The sequence below is a fragment of the Talpa europaea genome (assembly GCF_964194135.1).
Source record: "Talpa europaea genome assembly, chromosome: 10".
Lineage (NCBI taxonomy): Eukaryota > Metazoa > Chordata > Mammalia > Eulipotyphla > Talpidae > Talpa > Talpa europaea.
Window position 1 is genome coordinate 79,278,433 of NC_140077.1, and position 22,974 is coordinate 79,301,406.

Consider the following 22,974-nt stretch of genomic DNA (forward strand, 5'->3'; position numbering starts at 1 on the left):
TTAAATAAATTTTAAATAAATTTTTAGATTTAAAATAAGTTAGCTAATAAAGTGGAAAACAAGAGTAACATGTTTATATATGTTAATGGGTAGAAAAATTATAATCTTTCAAAATTAACATAAATTAATTCACATTGAATGTGTTACTTTGGCATAATCTTGTTTAATATAACTGCATGCTGTTTTTAAAATGCCTTTTAGGGAAATTTCTCTATTAGGAATAGGTGTAAGTTGAATAAAGCTTGTGAGTAACAGGAATCAGTAACTAACCATAAATTACCAACTTACCTTTTTCTTTGGTGGTGTCCATTTTCCCTCCTCTTTCAGTACATTATTAATAGATAATCTTTTTCAAAGTAGTATTCCTAGGTTGTTTATTAATGTTAAAAATTTCAGCCTGAAATACAATTGTGTTAAATACATAGATATGAAGGCACTTCACTATTAGATTTTTTGAAGTTTAAAAAATATTCTCTATTAGCTGAAAATGTTGAACTTGATCAACATATGGTACCAGCTAGCCTCATCCCCACCTGTTCTTTTGTTATCTTGTTATTGTTATAAGACTTAATGACAGTTGTAAGCCATAGTTCTGCATGTGGGGGTTAGTCCACCCTGGGGAGAAGAGGAGGAAACAGCAGTGTGGATTATGGAAATATGGACTGATCTAAAAAGAGACCTCTTGTAAAAGAATTGGATTCAAAGAAGAACTAGACAAAACTGATGAAAAGATGATGGAATATGATGTGAAAATGATCATTTGAAATCTTTCTTTTCATTCCCAGCTGCTATGTTTTGAAGAAAAAGAATGCATTTGTATGTTAAGGGAAAACTAAAAGAGACCAGATGAATAGTATTATTTATTAGATATGTTTTCATTTTGAGTGAGATAAATTATGTGCATTTTAATGGATTTCATATGTTAAGCTTTTTAAATCTTAAGACAATGTTAGGTAAAACATTTCATAGAAATGTTTTAAGTACTTTGCATTTAAATGTACTTACATTTAAATATCTCTGATTGATGCTTGGGTTTTAAAGAGACCTAATTTCAAAAATTAACTTCATGGTTGTTATGTATTATTTTAACTATTTGTGATGGTGAGTATTATATTAAAATACAAATTATTTTCTGCTACTTTTATAACTTATACATAGTTACATGTTTATTCTTAGGTATTTTTTTAAACAACTGGATAATATTACATCTTGTCTTGGTAAGCTAGTACTAAGTGGTGACAGGTATCTGTACCTTTAGCCTATTTGACCAGAAGAGACAACAATGTAGTGTAATAGTCATCTTTGCAAATGGGGACACAGAGTCCATGAAGTCCATCTAGTTTCTGATGTGCTGTGTACAATGACAGAAAAGTTATTGTTGATTCTAAAGTTTGGAAAAAGTTTGGGAGAAAGTTAACATGAAAGCATATAAATAAGATATTTGGGAGGAGGACCGTATTTTGTGGGAGGTTTTCAATTTTGGATATGCCAGGGATTATGGTATGGATCATCTACGTTAGGATACTTCTGACTGGAGTTCAGGAGAGGATCATGATGTGGTATCAAACAGCTTTAAGCAACTGAAAATTATTTAAAAAGTCACTTATTTTAATAGTCACTGAGCAGGGTTCTGAACTTAGCATTGTGACTGGAGAGCCCAGACTTTTACCCATTGTGTATCGCTGTGAGATTCCTCATGGAGAAGTGGGGGTTGAAAAAAAGAACCTTTGGGAACACCAATGGAGAGGACTTGAGGATTCAAAAAAGAGCCTGAAAATACATGATAAACATATGAGCTAGATGAATAGATACAGGGAAACAGGATAGTTACTTGTAACTAGCCGGCAATTGGAAACTGGCTTCCTGGATGAAGGGACAGATCACTTTCATCACTGAATCCCAGGTGTTTCATCCATTACAGATTCTGAATTAACATATATTAAATGAGTGAGTGATGTATTACACATTGTAGAACATCAAATATGATAAAGACTGGAAAAAGAGTAGAAGTTAGAGATCACTGGTAAAAGTTAGAGACACTGGTAACAAAGCTGAGGAAACGCAACATCAAGAAATAATAGAGACATGCTAAATGTTTAATGTACAATGTATTATACTTTCAAGAAAATTTTCAGTGGAAGAAGAACTATTTTGGTTTATTTTAGCTGCTCAAAGTTTGACTCTAACTTTGTGGAATTTCCCTTAGACTGCTTTTACAAAGAAGTGACTCCTAATTTTATAAGGATTTTACCTCTTTTCACATATTTTAATACAGTAATATATTGTAAATAATTATCATTAATATATTATAAAGAAGGTATATGATAATTTATTCAAAAGAATTATTTTTCTTTTAGTTTATTTTAATAAACTGAAATGTTTATTAAATATGTGTATGGGTGTGTATGTATGTGTGTGTATTCATTCTGATTTATTGAGTAAAATCCTTTACAAGAGACTCAGGAAATTATGTTTTCTCTTTAAGGTCACTTGTGCCAAAGTGGACCAGTTTACAAGTGATCAAAACTCATTGCTATTTGGTGAGGCCTGTTTGGTGACTTTGTTTGAAAAGAACCAGTGTTCACAGTTCATTTTCTTATAGAAAGTTCTGCACTACAGAACTAAGACCAAAATTGGCACCTTTACTTATAATTTCAGTAAGAAGCCAAAGATTACATCACCAGGGAGTGTAAATTAAAATTTTATTCCAAAGAAGTGGATATTCTGTAGTGGGTGGGATAGAATAAATTTGCAAAATAATAGCTCACAATATTTCTATTTAGAATCTTAAAAAATGTTCATTAAAAAACTCACTGAAAACTTCAAATTTAGTTATTATTTGACATATTAAAAGCATGGGTATGTATATTTCTTTAAAAGAAAACTTACATAATTTAAGATAACTTAAAAATACAAAACAAAAAATCAGAACTTCTAGATTCTTGATTTTTAGTATTGCTCACTGACTCTACTTGAATAAGGTTTTATTTTAATTACTAAGTACTTAGTTTCTTCTTTAAATTGAAGGCAATTGAAAACATGTAGCAAACTTCACTGAATAGAATTGCTGAAGATCATCACTGATCCCAAATATTTACCCGCTGAGCTAGTTTTCTCTCTGTGTGATCACCCTATACATACAGCTTTATATATCTATACATGTGTATCTGTGTGTATACACACACACACACACACACACAGTGGACTATCTACAGATTTCCACTCTTGAACCCAAGATAATGTAATACTTGTTCAATCCTAAGTCACTCTATTATTGTTAACCTTGTTAAACCGTATCCTGCCTATGTTACTCTGGTACTATTTACTTACTCTAGTATGTTCTTGTTCTAATACAGGACTCATCATTTTGTTTTAGATTTTAAGTAATATGCTTGAAATTTAATATATTATTATTTTGTTAATCTGTGAGAAAGTATCACCTTTAGTTGTATAATAATTTATAAGTATCACCTTATTTATAAATCTGTTGTTGAAGAAGTTACATTTTTATTGTAAATCTGATATTCTCAGTAGTAATAAATGAACATAGACACTACGTTATTAGTGCATTTTGGTATTAGTGCATGTATTTATTCAAATTTGTATTTGCATTCTTTGGGTGGACATCTAGAAGTGGAATTTCTGGATTATATGGTAGATTTATTGTTAATATTCTGAGAAATCTCCATCCTGTTTTGTGTCAGGACCGGACTAGTCTTATGTTCTTACCAAACAGTATATGAGGATTTCTTTTTCTCTACATCCTCACCAACATGTTATCTCTGTTCTTCTGCTGTGAGTCCTCACAGGTGTGCAATGGTATGTCATTGTGGTTTTGATTCATATTTTTATCATTGTATGAGAAAATTTAGTGATTTCATAGTTAGGAATATTATAATAAAGTTGATTCTTGTTGGACATATAAAATATGAAGTATAGGTGATGATAAGTGATGAGTATTTTTTTCATGTGGCTGTTGGCCAGCTTTATCTTTTCTTTGGAGAAATGTCTATTTAGTTCTTCTGCCCATTTTTTGATTAGGTTATTTGTTTTCTTTTTGTTGAGATCTATAAATTCTTTATATATTTTGGATATCAGCCTTTGGTCAGTTGCATGATGTGCAAATATTTTCTCCCATTCAGTTGACTGTCTTTTTGTTTTATTGATAGTTTATTTTGTGGAGCACCTGAAATATTATCCAGCTGTCTCTCAGACATCTCAGTTTTTATACCTATAAATGTCTCAACATACACCTTTTTCTGCATTCCTGCTGTACTGTGTTACTTCAGGCTACTCCCATTCACCTCAATTATTGCAAAATCCTTCTTTCTGATTTTATAGCCTTCATTCAGTCTTGTCCTTTAAAAACCCACAGCATAATCTTTCTAAAATTCCAGAAAGTCCTTGCTTTAAACTCTTCAAAGCTTCCCTATTTCTCTTAGGTAACATGAACATGATTTATTGTCCAAACAGTATTTATGAATTTATTTTTGATTGATAATTTATGTTTCGTGAAATGCAGATCTGAAGTGTACAATTACTTTCTGTAGAAACATAGACCTGTGTAACATACATTCCTGTAAAGATATAGACTATTTCTGTCACTCTAGAAAATTTCCTTTGTCCCATTTCTGTGCCCTCTGTTTCCCATAACCATCTTGTGGCTCCAGGCTACTGCTATTCTGATTTTTTTTAAAGATTTATTTATTCGTTTACATAAGAATAAATAAATCATTTACATAAGAACCGGGGTACAGGCCAGATGCATGGAAGGGTGAGAGGATTCACCAGAGACAGAGCGGGAAACAGAACAGGCAGACTGATGAAATACACTGCTGAGGGGAGCAGCGGGCCCGACAGGAGAGGTCTGTGCACCATGTGGGACCCTCGCTGGTCAGCCGGGATTGGACCTGTGTGCAGAGGCTGCAGATAGCTTCACAGCACGGCGCTCAACTGTCTGCGCCACCAGGGGAGGCCCTATTCTGATTTCTGTTACAATAAATTATAACTTGGATATGTCTGAGTAAAAGGGAATGCTGTTGATAATTATGCTGATAAGATATATGTAAAGAGTTTGGGGAAAACTAGGAAGAAACTTTTTTTATTTCTTTGTGTCAAGTCTAAACTTCTTAATTGACCTGAAGGTCTTTTCACTCCCCTACTTATCTCTTAAACCAATATTACCTTACATTCTTTTAAACTTTGTAGTTGCTTTTTCTCATCTTCAGACCTTACCTTGTATATGTTCTTTCCTGTGACGGGAAAGCAATCCTTACCTCCTCTCTGTTACTTTTCACCCTATAGATTGGCCAACTTCTCATTTTCTCTTTCCAAGTTTGGTTTACAGATCTGTTTTCTAGGTTCCTTAATATTTTTTGCTTTTAACATCAATACTCTTGTTCCCTTATATTGTCATTTTCTGTGATTGATACTCACAAAAATTGAATATTTGCTAAATGAACACAAATATATTATTTATATAAGTATATTTGCATGGGCTTATAAATACACAATTTGGTACTTGTTAGACTTTATACCTTTTTAAAGTAAGTAGTATTTATTAGAACAGTCTTATTTTATAATTGAGTAATTGTAATTTATTTTTTCCAGACAAAGTCTCCAAATGACTAAATTGGCAATCCATTATGATTTTTCTAATTATTAAAATATAATATGATTCTCATTTCTAATAGGTGATCTGGTAAAACCTAATGGCCTTCAAGGAATAGAGAATTAATTAACAAATATACCATTGCTTCCAGAATATAATAACCAGCTAGATCTATATATATATATTTTCAAAGTATAGGATCCCTTATTTATGATCTAGAAGTTTTATTTTCTTAAGGTGTCAGCATCACCACAAACTTCCCATCTGGTTTATCACAGTCTCATTACCTAAGAAAAAGAAGGTAGTTCAGACATTGTTCTGAACTAGGTTCTAGCAGAACCAGAAAAAAAGGAATAATGACCTACGTTTGAAGAATTAGGAGAAATAATGTGAATCAGCAAGTATGTAAGACTGAGAAAAATATAAAGAATAACAAAGAACAGGGCCTCCCAGGTGGCGCAGCGGTTGAGCGAAGCTTCCCGCGGCCTCTGCGGCGCCGGTTCGATCCCCGGCTGCTCCCCGGCCACCACAGGAGGGTCCCACATGGCGTGCAGACCTCTCCTGCCGCCCGCTGCTCCCCTCAGCAGTGTACTTCGGTCCTTCTGCCTGCTCTGCTCCCCGCTCTGGCTCTGGTGAATTCTCTCACCCTCCCGGCTTCTGACTGTACCCAGTGCATGTATAAACCAAACAAACAAATAGATAAATAAATAAGACATGCCTCTAGAAAATTAAAAAAAAAAAAAAAGAATAACAAAGAACAAAGAAAGATTGCTTCAGAATTAAAGAAAGTGGAAAAGATCTTTAATAAAGGGCAATGATAGAAAGAGGATATGTTTTCTAAGAGTACATTTAACAATATCTTTAACTAGAACATTTGAAGGAAAGGCAGAATCTGAGGTTATGGAGGAGATCAGGAGTACTTCAATTACTCAAATTTTCCAGTGCATTACATAAAGTTGGCAATTAAGCTTTATTAAATGGGTTGATAAATAAGTACATTGGAAAGGAATTTTATCAATAATCATTCCTTACATGAAAAATATCTATTGGTATGATTTTCAAGATATTTTCAATCCAAGAACAGCAGCCAATATGGTAGCCCACAGTAAACTTTCATAGATACTTAAATGATCAGATATGCACATGCTGTGACTTTTCAGTGTTATATGAGTTGCTTTGTAGTGTTGAGGTGCTTTGTGACTAAATGCAAGAAATTTGACATATTCAAAGCTCTATCTGTACATAGATCTATATCCATATGTAACTAGGTAAAATGTATTAAGCATCATCAAAAGAAACATACAGTATACTATTCTACATCCTTTAAGTATCTCAGTATTTTAATGTTTGGGCTTAGATCATTAGATGTAGACTTCAGTAAATACTTATTTAACAGAGATCTTCATTTGAATTCATATGACATTTAGGAGTTCTTAATGGCACATAGCTAATTAATCAAAGAGGTAACATTTGTGAGGGTGGTTTACATACGTTGCATTGTCTAGTCATTTTACATGGATTTTTATTTAATTCTCAGTTATCATAACCTCCACAAATAAATCTTCACTTAATTCTATGAGATTTATAATTTTTGCCCATTTTCTGGGTGAGGTAAGGGAAGTACATAACCAATAGCTTACAGAACCAGTCTTTGAATGTTCACTGCTTGACTCCAGACTCTTGTTTGCCACCTAACATATGTGTGCATGTGCCTGTTTTCTAAGGATCTAGTCTTAAGTTTTCCTAGTTCTGAAAATCAGAAATTCAGTTTCCTTTGCTGTATAACATCTTGTTGTGTGTTGGAGTCTTGATAGCTCATCAATTAACTGAAGTAAGTTTTGTTTAAAATGGAAGCATTTTCCTGCTTATATTAATTCTCTTTTCTTGATTTAAATGATATTTTGTTTTTTTATGTCTAGAAAATTGTATTAAATTTATTTCTAATTTTTTTAGTCAGTACTCATTTTGAAATGTGTTAGTGTCTATAAGTGAAAATAAATTTTATAGGCAACTTTCTTTTTTATTACTTTTTTCTGTTCTAGAAAATGTTGCTAGTTAAAATAGGGGTGAAAGAGGCAAAGTAGGTACATACTAGCCTAAAAGGGGTGAAGGCTTATATGATTATTAGGGGGGAAAAAGGAATCTTCCTAACTGGCTTTTTTTCTTAGATTCAGTTGGATACTTGTTATGCAGATCCTTGAATAAGAAATAATGTCAATGTAGGGATAAAAATTCTGAAAGGAATTTGCAATAGAATTTTTGACAAAAAAACTTTGGAAACTCATTTGCATATATATACTTTCATGCCTTTAAAAAATGTTTCTTTTTATCTTAATGAAGGAAATGTATTATGCATTTTACTTATCAAACACACCATCTATTTAATTGTAAACATGCACATTTTTTGTAATATCACCCTGCCTTTCTTTGACTCTCATCTTTTTTGACATTAGATTAATCTAAAGTAATTGTTGACTACCGCTCTCATCACCTAAGATACACATAGAACCAAACTCCTTGAGTTTTATATTTCGATGACACAGTTCTTTTTTATAGTAAGACATATTTGTTTTGTGGCAATTACTAATTCTTCCAACAATAAAAATTTGTTTTTAATATTGATAGGGATAAATAACTTGATCAGAGTTAATGATTTAAACAGTTTTAATGTCTGAATTAGATTTACTCTTCTTTACCTAAATTAAAGAGGAAGAATGAGAGAGAATTTGTATATAATTGAAACAGCCCATAGACATAAAAGTCAAGAGAAAAATCTTGTAGTAGGTGGTTATTGTGACAGTTATTAACTCTAAATTTAGTATAGATCTCTAAGTTTAAAAATGAGAATATGATGTTTAAAGAAGGTGTATGTATAATTCACCATATCAATGTAATTCTAGCTTTTAATAAAATGCATTCTGACTTAATCACCCTTTCAGTATACCAGTATTTCCCTTAAAAATTTAAGACATCCGGGGGCTTCCCTGGTGGTACAGCGGTTGAGTGCTGGGTTGTGAAGCTGCCCGCAGCCTCTGCAACACCGGTACGATCCCCAGCCACCGGGTGAGGGTCCCATAGGGCGCACAGACCTCTCCTGCTGCCCGCTGCTCCCCTCAGCAGTGTGTTTTGTCAGTCTGTCCTGCTCCAGCTCTGTTGAATTCTCTCACCCTCCCGTGTTCCTGACTGTATGCAGTGCTTGTATAAATAAAGAAATAAAGAAATAAATCTTAAAAAAAAAAAATTAAGACATCCTTACAGCACCAACCCAGTGAGTTGGCTGTTTTGGCCTGGAACATCTCAGTGTAGAGTTTGGGTTCTAAGTACTGCATTATGCACCCTGCTTGGGACTAAGTAGCTCAGTGCAGGTTTACTTTGAGAGAAAGTAAAGTGTTTTATTTCTTCCTGTGAAGTACAAATAGATTGAATGAGATAGTAACAGTCAATCCTTATTTACTTTTTGAGATAACATTCAAAGTTAAGTAATTTTTAAAGAAATGTATGATCTTTGTGAAAAATTAGAATTGACAAGTGACTCTGAAAGTATTATTGAAATGATTAAAATCATGGATACTTAAATTTACTTTCTATAATATTATTCATGAGAACCTTAGGATAAATTTGATACTTATCTGATAAAAATACTTGTGAGGGAGTTGTAAAAAAAAGAAAATGATATTCATTCAAGCTTCTTTGTACTTATATATGTCGTGGTTAATGGATATATAAATGTGTTTGCATTTTGACTTTAAGTGGTTGTAGGCTTAGCTAAGCACAGACAGCCATTTCCCTTGCCAGTAATTAGGAGTGATTGTGATCTTCTGGCTAATTAGATATGATGAGAAAGTAAGTCAGCAAGGTTTCTGGAAAAGATTTCCAAGAAAGGAGATGCAGAAAGAAAGGAATGCTTCTTTCACTGAACATTTCTGTCTTCATATGATGTGCTGGACCCTGGCAGCTCATTTTATCATTGTAAGTAGAAGTAGTTATGGACGAAACTAAATGCACTCAAGAAAGGAGGACAAAAAACTGAGTCCTTCTGGGAGAAGATGAATTAATGAGTCCAGAACAAGTTTACCTTGTCTCTTCTTGCAATGAGAAAAGCACCCTTAATTGATACAGTTGTCCTTATTCCTTAATTATAGATGCTATTCAAACTAAGTTAAAGAATCAAAACCTTATGGATCTATAGTATAGTTAATAAAATGTTTTTGAAAGTCCTTCCCAAGTGATTCTTGTATCTTCTTGTCTTCATTCTAATCCTTTCTGCCCTCACACTAAGAACGTCTGGAGCAAGATAGTTAAAAAATTAAATTAACTGCACTTGGGATAAATGATTGATTAATATAAGGGGGTCAGGGAAAAGGAGGAGTGTGAATAATGTTTTTGATTTGGGTAACTGAACAGATGGTACTGCCATTCTAGGTTAAGTACTGTAAGAATGGCTTCAGTTTTGTACATTCCAAAATTGATCCTGAATGTAATTTTGATGTATAATCCTGGAGTCCACAGAAAATATCTAAACTATTTCTCTGAACCCCAAGGTTAGTAGTTGTAACTGCAACCATGAATGTAAATGAGATTGCCTAGGTAGATATGCAAAATACTGAATATGCAAAATAAAAAGTCCTGGAACCTCAGAGAATATCAGTATTTCATTGTAGGATAGGGAAAAAGCAATGAGAAGGGAGAAAATGATTACTGATATTAAAAAAAAGACAGGTTTTTCTCATAAATTCAAAAACCTTTGTAGTTATTCATGTTTAATTAGGAGGTAAACTTTACATATTACAACTTTTTTTAAAAAAGTAAATCCTTAAATGCTTGTTTTTCCTTTTATTTGATGAATTTATGATGTTAAAGGGTAACCTCATTCACTAAAGAGTTAGTATTCCATTCTAGTACTAACACTTTACTCTCTTCTCACTTACTAATCAATTTGATTATAGTGTCTACTACAGAGAAGGGATGTAAAATATAAAAAAATGTGTAAATTTTCATCAGTATTTCTTTCTAGTCACTTATATTGATGGTAGCTATATTGTTTTTAGCCCAATATATACATATGACATACATATGACACTGTCCCTTGCATTTTGCTATTTATAATTTTATATTCTATTTCATCCTTTTTGTTATTTCTATTATTAATATTTGACAGGTGCTAGTCAATGTGTACTTTGTATAAAAATAAAATATTTTAGAGAATTAAGAGGATTTTGAAAACTCAACTAATTTTTCTTGATTTGGTAAATTAGCTATTTCTTAAATTCAGAAGTCTATAGGAAAAGGGGAAACAACTTCTGACAAGCATTATCTTAAACCTTTCACACAATCTGTGGGCACTAACCTAGAATTGTGTGTGTGTGTGTCTGTGTCTCTGTGTGTGTGTAGTATGAGAAACAGCATATGGCAAAAAAAAACAATTTTATTCAACACTGACAATAAATATAAAAGTACAATTTTAAATTAGCATTACTGCTGAAAGGATCCCAAAACCTGATTTGCCTGTGTCTTATTTCTTCCTCCAACTCTATTTTTTAACTTCAGTTTGAATAGCACCTGTAATTAAGGAAGAAAACCGAGCCCTTGGAGCTAGGTAGGACTTCCAGCTATTGATCTGTGTAAACCCAGCTTATACTGTCAGGGGAGAAACAGTCAACTGCTGAGCTGCTTTGTCACTGACATAAGCTGAGAGAGGATTTTTTTGTCTATACTGTTTATACACTAGTCTATAGACCTGCTGGCTGGTTGAATTTTAAAGAGTGCGGAGGTTTAAAGACTTGTCCCCTGAGGGATGCTTCTGCCAGTTGGGAAGCGAGCTGAGGCTGTTTTGCAGAAGTGTGTGCATGTGTGTTGCTTTTGGAAGAAGGGAGGGGGAGGGTGTGAAAGATTGAACAACTAACTGGGAAGCATTCTTCTTAATTTGAGTTTTAAAATTGATGTGAACTATGTTACTAACCAGTAAATTAAAAGGCAAACAATGAAATTTGAATGGTATCTTTATTGTGACAGAAATCATATGAAAATTTTGTAGGGAGATGTCTAAGTAGTCTTCATATGTGTAGTAAGTGTGGTTACTGGCTTCACTTTATGCCATACAAGATGAGGATTAGCAGTGGTGAAGTGAATTTCTCATTGTAATGAACTGCTTTAAGTTTAAGTCACTTATATTGTTTCAAATTCAGTGGCTCTTTTTAATTATGTAAGGGAAATTTTGCTAGTGGTGAAACATTTAGCTTTTTCTAAATATGGAGTCTATGTCATATTTTCAAGGTACATGTTCACAAGCAAACCTGATACTTTGCCCTAGAGACAGAAGATTGCTTTTTTTACATGGGTATTTTTCTTTTTGCATTAGTGATTTAAGGCTTGTAAAGCTTCTATAGATACCAACATTGGGATTTTACAATGCTTTATTTTTAATGGACATCTTATTATAGGCTACATTTTAAAAGAACATGAGGAATTCTGTCTTAAGATACTCAATATTGTATGTGTAAGTTTTAAGTATTCAGATATTGATGGGCTCTTTGGATATGTTTTATTGGTAAATGGAAATAGGTAAGGCATTTTTGGGGGGGTTATTAATACAATAAGATATTCATTCTTTTTTAGTAGAAAATATTCTCAAAAATCTCTTTTTTGTCTTATAAAATTTTCTGACTTTGAACTTGTATCTTTAGTTCTAAACTTTAGCTTCAGGATCAGAGTTAATGTTTTTCATATATAACAAAATAATTATTTTCTAGGTTTCTTTTTGGCCAGTGACCAATTATTTGCATTTTGTTATGATCACTAATGTTATAATCAAATTTGTATATAATATTAAAAAGGTTTTAAATTATTTTATAAAAATAAATAAACTTATTTTATAATGATTATAAAATCAGTGCAACTTTGAAAATCACTAATATTATTTTCTGTGCTTAGTTAAAAAACTGATTTTCATATTAGGCAATTTTTAAATGAACAGTGCACAATAGGTGGTTTGTTGTTTTAAAATTTAAAGATTTGTTTTTTAGATACACATTTCTTTGAGTGTTATTTGAAGGAAAACGAGTACTATTGTAGAATTTACCAAGAATTGAAACATAAATGTGTTTATTTAGCTGCAGAAAGTTTTTTTTTTAAACTGTCTTACTATGGGATATGTAGAGTTGTTATACCTCTCAGTAATTCATTCTGCTGCCAACTTCATTCCCTTTTCTCTGCCTGCATTTTAATTGAAACAACATTTATATTTTTGAGCCAGGATCTGTCAGAAGTCCCTGTGGCTAGTCTGTGGTACAAGTAGCAGCAGACGTAGCTTACCCATATGGTGCGGTACTTCTTGTAAAATCCATATGGCCTTGTTGAAGGGAATCCCAGCGGGGATGTGAAGGGTGTTAATACCCTTCAGGCCAGGCCTTTCCCTCCTGGGGCTTCCGTGGCATTGTCAGTGCAATCTGCCAAAGCACAAACTTAATTCCTTTTTAATAATCAATTATTTTAGTTGAGGAACCTGTGCTATTTTTCTTAAGAAAAAAACTTTTTTCCCCTAGAAAATGTCTCCAAAAAGTTTTAACTGCATATTAAAAATATTCTAAAGTGTTTTATTTTATTTGCAATTTCAGGAAGTACTGCAGAGTGTGCCAAAGTTCTGTTTTCCCTTTGATGTTGAAAGGTACAGTATAAGTTGTCATTTAAAATAACTTTAACCCATCTTAATGGGCAACTTCAAAATTATTACATTTATTTTTTTTAAATAAAATGAAATCTTTTGCAACAATCTCTAATGAAAAACACTAGAGGTTGAATAATTTTTAGAATGAATAAATATTTTAAATCATTATATCTTTTGTTTTCTATAGTCATTTAGATGTCTTAAGATTCTTTTTGTTCTTCAGGTACATATTATAAACACTAGCAAATATTAATGTATCTTCAAGAATCTTAGAATTGTGTCTTTTAAGAGTATATATGTATACACACGTATGTGTATATATATATATACACACACACACAAATATGTGTACATATATACATGTCTGTCTATCTTCTCTCTCTCTCTCTCTCTCTCTCTCTCTCTCTCTCTCTCTCTCTCTCTCTCTCTCTCTCTCTCTCGGTTTCTATTTCACTTCACCCTAATTGAAAAGACCATCTGTATAATATTGTAAAATTTCATAGCTAGTTGTCTCTCAAGAATGGCTTAATAGAAATAGTACAATATTATGGAAGGCTACAGGGAAGCCCTCCTAGCAGTTTTGAAAATCTCATTATGTTTGTATTTTACTGAACAAATACTGCATGAATAGAGCATTACCTGTGTGTGGTTGGAATTTCACAGAATATATAGCTCTTTGAGTATAATAATAGATCATTTCTTGCTTTTCATGTGATTTTTACACCACATTATCAGTTTTTTAAAGGCTATGATATGATGGGGAGTTTAAAAGATAATTTATTTGAGGAAAATATTTTTCCTAAGTGAAAATCTAAAGTTTTATATTAAAAATAAATCTTTTGAATGATGGAATAATTGATAACTTATGTTACTGATGAATTATACCCCTTGTTTTACCTCTTCTCTGGGAAATCAGCTGTAGCTACTAAAGATGCAATTTTCAAATTGATAGCAAGAATAAAATATAGCTCTAAAAGGAAGAAAAGCTACGAAAGTATATTGTGAACACTGGGCACTAGAGGTCACATTAGGGACTGGAGGTTGCTTGAAGATTGTAAATTTTTCTTTTAAACTGTCCCCTGAAAAAAATTTGTTAAATTTTCAGTATTGAAAATGTAGTATTTGTGGCAATTGAAAATAATTTGTACTTTTTTTTTTGTGCACTACACTAAGGTAATTTATTTCCTATTACTTAAACCTGTGCCTATTTCAAAACCAGGATGTAGGTGTTATGGATATTTTGTTGTGGGATAATAATACGGATGTTCAGTTATGGTTGTCTAATGGCAATATTATAGCCAGTTACATGAAACATATTTACATATTTTCAATAAAATATTTAAATTAATGATGTATAACATACTGCAGTGTGATACGTACCTAATATGTAGATGAAAATTTGTGCTGTTTACTTTGTAGAGATTGTATTCTTATTTTGTACTTGTAAATTTATTCTCAGTATGTGGTTAGTCCTAGAAGAGAATGCTTAAAAAATGCTAATATATTCTCTATGGTACTTTATTAGGTAAGATAACAGAAGAAGCAATTAAACAGAGTTGATGGTGGCTATCTTTAGATTCTAAAGCAACATGGTTTGCTATCCTAGCAGTCTTGTGATTGGAGGGAAAGAGAAGTTAGAGTTAGCAGATCAGGCATCATGCTTCTCACATTCGCACTGTCAGTAATTGTATTTTTAAAATTTATGATATATCTTACAAATACTTTTAGGCATATGAAAATGTGTGCTATAATACTTTATGATTTCTATTAAGATATTAGTATACACTGAATTACTTGGTATTTAGGTATTATAATTTATTTTGAGCTTATACATTTTACACTCATTTTGGTTTTGGAATATAGTTCTGCATTTGAGAACTAACTTACTGGAAAGGTGAAACCAATGTTCCATATAAACATGTTTCTGTTTCTTTAAAAAGAAAATTGTCACACAAGGCTAATGTTTCACAATATTACTGTATTTTAGAGTGTCTCAAAATCAAGTTGGACAGCACTTTACCTTTGTACTGACAGACATTGAAAGTAAACAGAGATTTGGATTTTGTAGACTCACATCAGGAGGCAAAATTTGCTTATGCATCCTTAGGTGAGTATTTTTATTTAAAATTTTGGATGTGCAGTAGATTAGTCATGTTTCCTTTACTGTACTTTGTAATGCTTGGGATATTTAAACAATGCTTATAATTTTTTTCTTGTCTCTAAATCTAAGTCAAAAATAATTTTATTTGCTTTCTGTATGTAGCATCAATTGGGTTTAAAGATTTGTTTAGTAGCAGAATTTTTCTTGAAATAATTGACTCTTAGATTAGTTTTTTTATAGGTTTATCTTTTAAAAATCAAATGCTAGGATAGGAGTTAATACATGTTTTACACATTAAACATTCAAATAATTAATATGTGCTATTTTCAATTGCTGAACCAGAATTTGGATTTTGAAAGTGAATTGCTGCTTTAAGGCAAAGATTGTAACCTGGTGATTCTGGGTAGAAGAAGTTAGAGGTATTTTGTTTAGCTACATGGTGTCTGAAAAAAAAAAGATGTTTCTAACTTATAAAATTTTTGCATAAAATTCATGTTTCTAATACCTTTTGATAAGTGGGAATATTTGTTAACACTGGTCCTGCACTCCCCAATAGCCACAGTGAGCAGCAGATTTTCTGCGTCATGCGTTTTCTAGTTTTGCCAGAAATCCCATTTGTGCTACTTCAATTCCTTACATTATCTGCTTTGACTCAATGTAAGAGTGTGTCTCTTCTGTTAACTTGAGATTTGAATTGATGTTTGTTGAGAAAGGAAGGTTGTAAAGTTTAGTGCCCATCTAATATGTCATGATGAATTAGAAATAATTCATCACATTCTATATTCCATGTAGCATCCTTCATGTTATAATATGGATATTGGTCAAACTAGAGTCTATAGATATGTTTGTAGGAAAAGAACCAACATTTAATTTAATTAGAATATTGCAAAGAAAGTGTTAGTATCAAATTTTTGTCTACTCTGTTGATTTGCTGTTTAGCTACATTCATATCATTTTTTGAGTTATCAATTAACTCAGAACATTAGTTACAGTTGGATTTTTTTTCAATCTTTTTTTAAAATAAGATTTATTTTTTATTTATGTGTTTAAGACCTGGAGTATAGGCCAGAGGTGCAGGGAGTAAGAGCATTCACTAAAAACAGAGTGGGAAATAGAACAGGTGGCTCTACTGAAATATACTGCTGAGGGGAGCCTGGGCAAGATAGGAGAGGTCTGCTGCACCAAGTAGCTTATCTCCCTGGTCTGGGATGAACTCATGCTGCAGTGGTTGGCAATTGCTTGATAGCCCTGAGACTTTAACCTCTGCATCACCAGGAAGGCCCCCTTTTTTTTTTTCAATTTTTATTCAAAATAAATGCTTTAAAAGTAATAGAATATAGATGTTTCTTCATTCTTTTAACAGAATTTTAAAATGTTTTATTTAATTCTGATATCTTTTTTAATTTTTACATAGTATTTGATTTCTCCCCTGTGATATACTTCTGTAGTTATCCCCCCCCCCCCCACCATAACACCCATGCTCTGTCACCACAGTTCTTGTGAGCACACTTTTTATCTGGATAAGAATTGTATTTAAAACTTTTGCCCAGAAGAGTTTTATGCTTCACACTATACATTTATTCTTCTCGCTTGAAGCCATTTGGTTTAGAGTAGGCTGGAGTGTGACCGTGGGTGGGTAGAACTCCTTTTATCATTTTGTTTCATACTAAAAGTTGAAAAACTACAGCTTTAAAAGGGGTATAATGGCATATACTCTTCTCAAGAAGGGTTTCCCTAATGGAAAGGCTGGAATGGAATGTGAATTTTTCCTAGTGAATTTTCACATCTTTTCATTAACAATATCAAATTTATGGAAAAGTTTCAGGAATAGTAGAATGAACTCTTGTATACATATCACCTAGATTCACAATTGTTAACATGCTTGTCTTTGTTTTCTCCCCAACCTCCATGCATGCAAATTCTCTTTCTCTGTTTCTTATATTGTTGGCTTTTGCTGACACATTTGAGAGTAATTTATAATCATTTTTTCTGTAATATTTGATTCTATATTTTATAGCTCTCCTCCACTGCCTTCCTGTAGTATGAACTTCCCTCTTTTGAGGTTTTAAAATATTTTGGATGCATTGGAACCTATTAAAATTTAGCAAATAGTCATTAAATGTCCAGAATAATCCCTATGAAAAACATGCTTGTAGAATAAAAATTCTTAGAAATTTTTGTTTAAATTAGGAATGCACATAAAATGAGGCCAGCATTACTCTGATACCAAAAGCAGACAAGAACATCACAAAAGAAGAAAACCGTACACCAGTACTGTGATAAACACAGAAATCCTCAGCAAAATCAAATCAGCAATACATTAAAAGGATCATACATGTGACCAAGTATGATTTTTTCCAGGTATTCAAGGATGGTTCAGCATCTCCAGAGCAATCATTGTCATTTGTCACATCAACAAAAGCAAAGAATATTGTGTTAGTAGATGCAGTGAAAATATTACAAGATTGAACATCCATTTATGATAAAAACTCTCAGTAGTGGGAGCAGAAGAAACATACTTCAACATAATAATGATGATATATGACAGATCTAAGCTAACATCATATTTCATAGTGTAAAATAGGAAGCTTTTCCTCTTAGATTGGGTACAAGACAAGGATGTCCACTTTCTTTTTTTTTTTAAAGATTTATTTATGCATACAAGAACTGGGGTACAGGACAGAGGTGCGGGGGGTAAGAAGATTCACCAGAGACAGAGAGGGGAACAGAACAGGCAAATTGAAATACACTGCTGAGAGGAGCAGTGGGCTAGTCAGAAGTCTCTTGCGCCATGTGGGCAGCTCCCTGGCCAGGAATCAAACTCATGCTGCAGTGGCTACAGATAGCTTGGTAGGTTGCATTTTAACCCCTTGCGCCAACAGGGAGGCCCTGGATGTCCACTTTCAACACTGCTATTCAAAATAGTGTTGGAAGTCCTAGCTAGAGCCATTTGGCAAGAGAAATAAAAGAAATACTGCTTGGGAAGAAAGTAGTAATATCAGACAACATGATAATATATATAGAAAAACCTAAAGATTCCACTAAAAACTATTAGAAAAAATATATCAGTACAGTGAAGTGACAGTCTACAAAATCAATATAGAAAAATCATTTAAATTCCTATATGCAAACATTGAACAAGAATAGAAAGCAAGAGCACAGATCCACTTACCCATTTACAGTCCATCAAAAAGAAATACTTAGGAATAAACTTAAAGGAATTGAAAGAAATAAAGAGAGGAGCAGACAAAAGTAAACCAAAATAAGTCCCAGAATTGGAGTGCAGAACTGAGTCTAGTAGAAGGAGAGAGTGGAGTATAGAGAACAAAGTGGAGAAGGGATCCAATATACTGTGGAAGTTTATGGGATTTCTGGAGGTGGGTATGGTGTGATAACATACATCTGAAGAGGTGTGAACCTATACTCCTGAATCATATACAGTGTTATAAACCCAAGTTACTTCAATAGAAAGTAATACAGTTACAAAATAATTTTATTATATTCTTAAGAGGTAGAGAAAGGTTGTTTAATATTAATATAAAAGCAAGGAATAGAATTTATGTAGTAATATTTGGGGGTACTGGGAAAAAGTTAGGTAGAATTTCCTAATAAAGTTGGTTTGTTTTTTTAATTACTGTCTGTGCTGCTTTCAGGACTTAGATGAGAGGGAAAAAAAATCAACCTGTGCTAGTATTCTGAATATGTGTTGGTTACTGATTAAAACTTTGGATTAATGTTTGCATTCAATTTTGTTGGAATGCCCTGGTTTTAGAATTCTAAGTTAATTCTAAGGCCTAAATTATGATTTCTTAGAATCTGGCCTTAATAAAACTAAAATTTATTAAGAAAAATGCCATAATACTTGTTTTAAAAAACAAGACATAAAAAGTACCAATTTTTCTAGTAACAATAGTAATATATCTAATGTCTTCTCTGATTAGAGAAGTCAAAATAAAAAGCCTCTTACATTTGCAACACATAACCATTACTTAAATTTTGGTATTTCATTTTAGTCATGAAACATGTTAATTTAAACATTTTTTATTGAATAACAAGCTGAATAGTTATAGTCTTCATTCACATTTTAAAATGAATGAATGAATGTATATAGCAGTTTATAAATTAAAATTGAAGCTGCTGTGGTTTTCATGTTGTCCTTGATAAGTGTTGAGGAGTTTTGCACAAGTTTAATCTGGCAGTCCTTTCTTTTTACTCTTTTCTTTCCATGAAAGTGCAAAGATGATTTCCATTGGGATTATATTTTTTATCAGTCACTTTATCTCTACCTAAAATATATTAAGACTATTGAATTTTAAAAATACTCTCCAAGTTGTCATTTGTGGAAAATAGTGCATTTATATGGAAACCTGCTACATGTTTTTTGTGAGATGATACTGGATTGATTATTCCAGTGTTCAGTCTCAATTTCAAATGATTTAAAATATCCTAAACAGTTCTATTGTTTAAATTTGTGTTTTAATCCAAATCTTAAAAGAAAATACTATTCATAAAGTTTTTGTTGATATTAAAATTTTATAATGTTTTATGTCTTTAAAGAGTAGTCATAATGAAATTGGAATACATTTACGTATGTTTAAGATATTTTGATAGAAAATAAAAATTAAGTACAAATTGGTAGTAAATTTTTGAGGAAAGTTGAAAATAACTGCTATTTGTGAAATAGTGAGTCTTTTAGTTTACAGCTGCTAAGTGACTTATATACAATATTAATAAAAACTACTTTTTTCCTTAGAATTCTAAACTAAAAATTTTGCACCTAATGCTTTAAAGCTACTTTTTTCTATTCCTGGCTGATGCTAGTAGAAGGTTGGAAATAATTTGTTTACCTCAAAGTGCTAAGCTGGAAAATTTGAATGTAATGCTCTAAAAACCAGGCATTATTTCCTCCTGGATTTATGCTATTATATGATTTGAAAGTATATTTTTTGATTTCTATTTATTTTGTTAATTTTTAGAAGAAATATTAGAATTCATTTATTTTAATAAAGGTTGATATTTAGTTTTTCAGTTTCCAGCCATTATTAAATGCTTTAGTTCTTTATATGCCATTCTATCCTTGTTTCACAAAATTTAAAAAATACCCTGAGTTATTACTGATTTCAGTATCACCATTGTTTGTATATAGAATTGGTCTCATATGCTAGCAGAAATCCTTTTTCCACCTAATTTGATTAGCATAATTTTACAACTATAAAATTGTCGCCAAGGGTTCAAAATGAAATACTCTAATAAGGAAGACAGATTGATGTTTAGAACCTTTGTAGTCCTTCCCCACTCCTCACCCCCTTTAACTCATGCCAAACTTGAAGCTTTCACACTCTTCATTTGGTCAAATCCTTCAGAAGCAGAATGTTTCAATTTTACACATTTTGTGTCAATTTCCCAGACAGAAAAACAGCCTCTAGACATTAGACGTTTTTCTACGGAAAGGCAGTTTCCTTAGTTTTATTTGATTACTATAAGTTAGGTTCCTGCTGATCACTTAGACTGTTAGTGGTTACCTGACCATTTGACAAAAAGCATTTCCTTTCCTTTATTTAACCTTTGACTTTTGAATGTAAAAGTTTTATCAGCTCTATAGTGGAAGCACAAGTGTGAGAGAAGCCTTCTCACTGCCACAAAATGGACTAAGGCTATATACATGTGTATCTTTTGCCTTATGTCTGTGTAAAAAATTAAGGAAATAACCTTATATCTAGTCTTTGAAGAATTTTCTGCTTTTTGTTTTAAAATAATTGATCCTAATTTGTTTGTTTTATATTTATAAATGTTTACAAAACAATGAAGTATTCTTTTTCTTTGTTAAAAAAACTGATGTTCAGTTTTATAAATTTCAAGTAAAATATCTTATTCAGCCATTTTAAGATGTTGAATACTTTTTTTAATTTTCTAGTATTTTTGTGGTTAGTTGTAAGAAAACAGATTTTTGACTATTTTGGGAATTGTAAATTTAATGAAAAAATATTTTAACAGTGGTAATTAACTAGTTTAAATCCTAAAACATTAGTTAAAAATTGCTTTGACAGATATTGTTTGAAAATTATATGTAGAAATCACAGAAATAAAAACATGAGAATAATATTTCTTAATTCGGCAAGGTAAGCCTCTGTAATTTATAATTATTTTGCATATTTGACATGGACTTTGTCTTTAAAGTTTGCAATTAAATCTTTTTAAAAAATTTGAATTCAAATTATTAACTACTCTGTGTACTCTGGCCCGTTTTCTTGTCATATAAAAAAAGTAAGCAGGACATCCTGTTGAGCTGTTGCTCTGTATCAGGAATCATAAATTCGATTATCTACCAATCCTGGGTAGAACACTCAAATGAGGTAATAGGTTAGGTGTCTGAAAATAGGAAATTGCCGGTGGGTATGTTGATCCAAAAAGCACATGCCATTTCCATTACACATCTCTTTGTGTTTGTGGCATTGTGAAAAATGTGTGACCAATATTGCTAGTTCTTCTAATTTATAAAGGCATAAGAAATTCTGGTTTTTAAGTGAATTATTACAGATTTAGAATTAACTTATTCAATAAAACTACAACAGTGGTGTGTTGAACAGAATATGCTCATAGATTAGATGTTGTCTGCAAGTAGCCAGTTTGTACTTTTTACTTTATTTATTTTTAAGATTTCTTTATTTATACAAGCACTGGGTACAGTCAGAAGCATGGGAGGGTGAGAGAATTCACCAGAGCCAGAGCAGGGAACAGAACAGGCAGACTGATGAAATACATTGCTGAGGGGAGCAGCGGGCGCTGCAGGAGAGGTCTGTCGCAACATGTGGGACCCTCTCCATGGGCCAGGGATTGAACAGGCGCTGCAGAGGCTGCAGCACTCAACCACTGCGCCACCAGGGGAGGCCCTGTACTTTTTACTTTAGATGCTACTCTTTATTTGAACGAAAATGCTCTGATTTCCTTGAGAGTTCTAGCTCCACTTTGAAATATGATATTTTTACTAAAAAGCATGAATGATATGCATTTTTAGAAAATAGGTTTCATCAAGAACTAGTATGGCTTGTATTAAATAATTCTTCAGGTTATAGTACTTATTGGTGTGTAAGACAGTGCTGTAGAAATGAGTCTGTCCCATTGTCTTTCATGAACAAATTATGATAGCGAATAATGTTGGTTGGACAATAGGTAATACAATTATGAGTCATCTTATGATTAAAATATAATATGGTGCTGAGTAAAGATACTATAATTTACCCAGTAGCTTTTCTATTATGATTTTAGGGTACTCCTGTTTCAAAGAGCATCATTCATAGTCACTATTAAATCAGACAGTTAAGAGAAAATACAGACAGAATGCTATTTTTCTAATCTGTGTTGATTTTTTAATGTATTACAAAATTCATTTTATGTGGATGTACCTTTGTCAGCATACAGTTGTGTAGTAAGAATATCACATTATTTTCTCTTTAAAATTTATCTGTTTTAATGCATTGAAAACAAAATAATAAGATTTGTAATTGATACTACTACACTGGTTTGTTGTGATTTATCTTCTGTATGAACACATATATATGAATGAACAATAAAAACGTGAATACATTTTAATTATACTAA

The 22,974-nt window shown here is 32.1% G+C and overlaps 1 protein-coding gene across 1 annotated transcript in view; it reads left to right on the top strand.

Moving 5' to 3' along the window:
* DENND1B (DENN domain containing 1B) overlaps positions 1–22,974 on the top strand; it is a gene marked incomplete at both ends in the record, with an annotated part of 177,148 nt that overhangs the window by 63,133 nt on the left and 91,041 nt on the right. The window contains 2 exons of the mRNA XM_084246072.1: positions 13,225–13,274; positions 15,262–15,381. Of these exons, the coding sequence (XP_084102198.1) occupies positions 13,225–13,274; positions 15,262–15,381 (170 nt within the window). The remainder of the gene's footprint in view (positions 1–13,224; positions 13,275–15,261; positions 15,382–22,974) is intronic.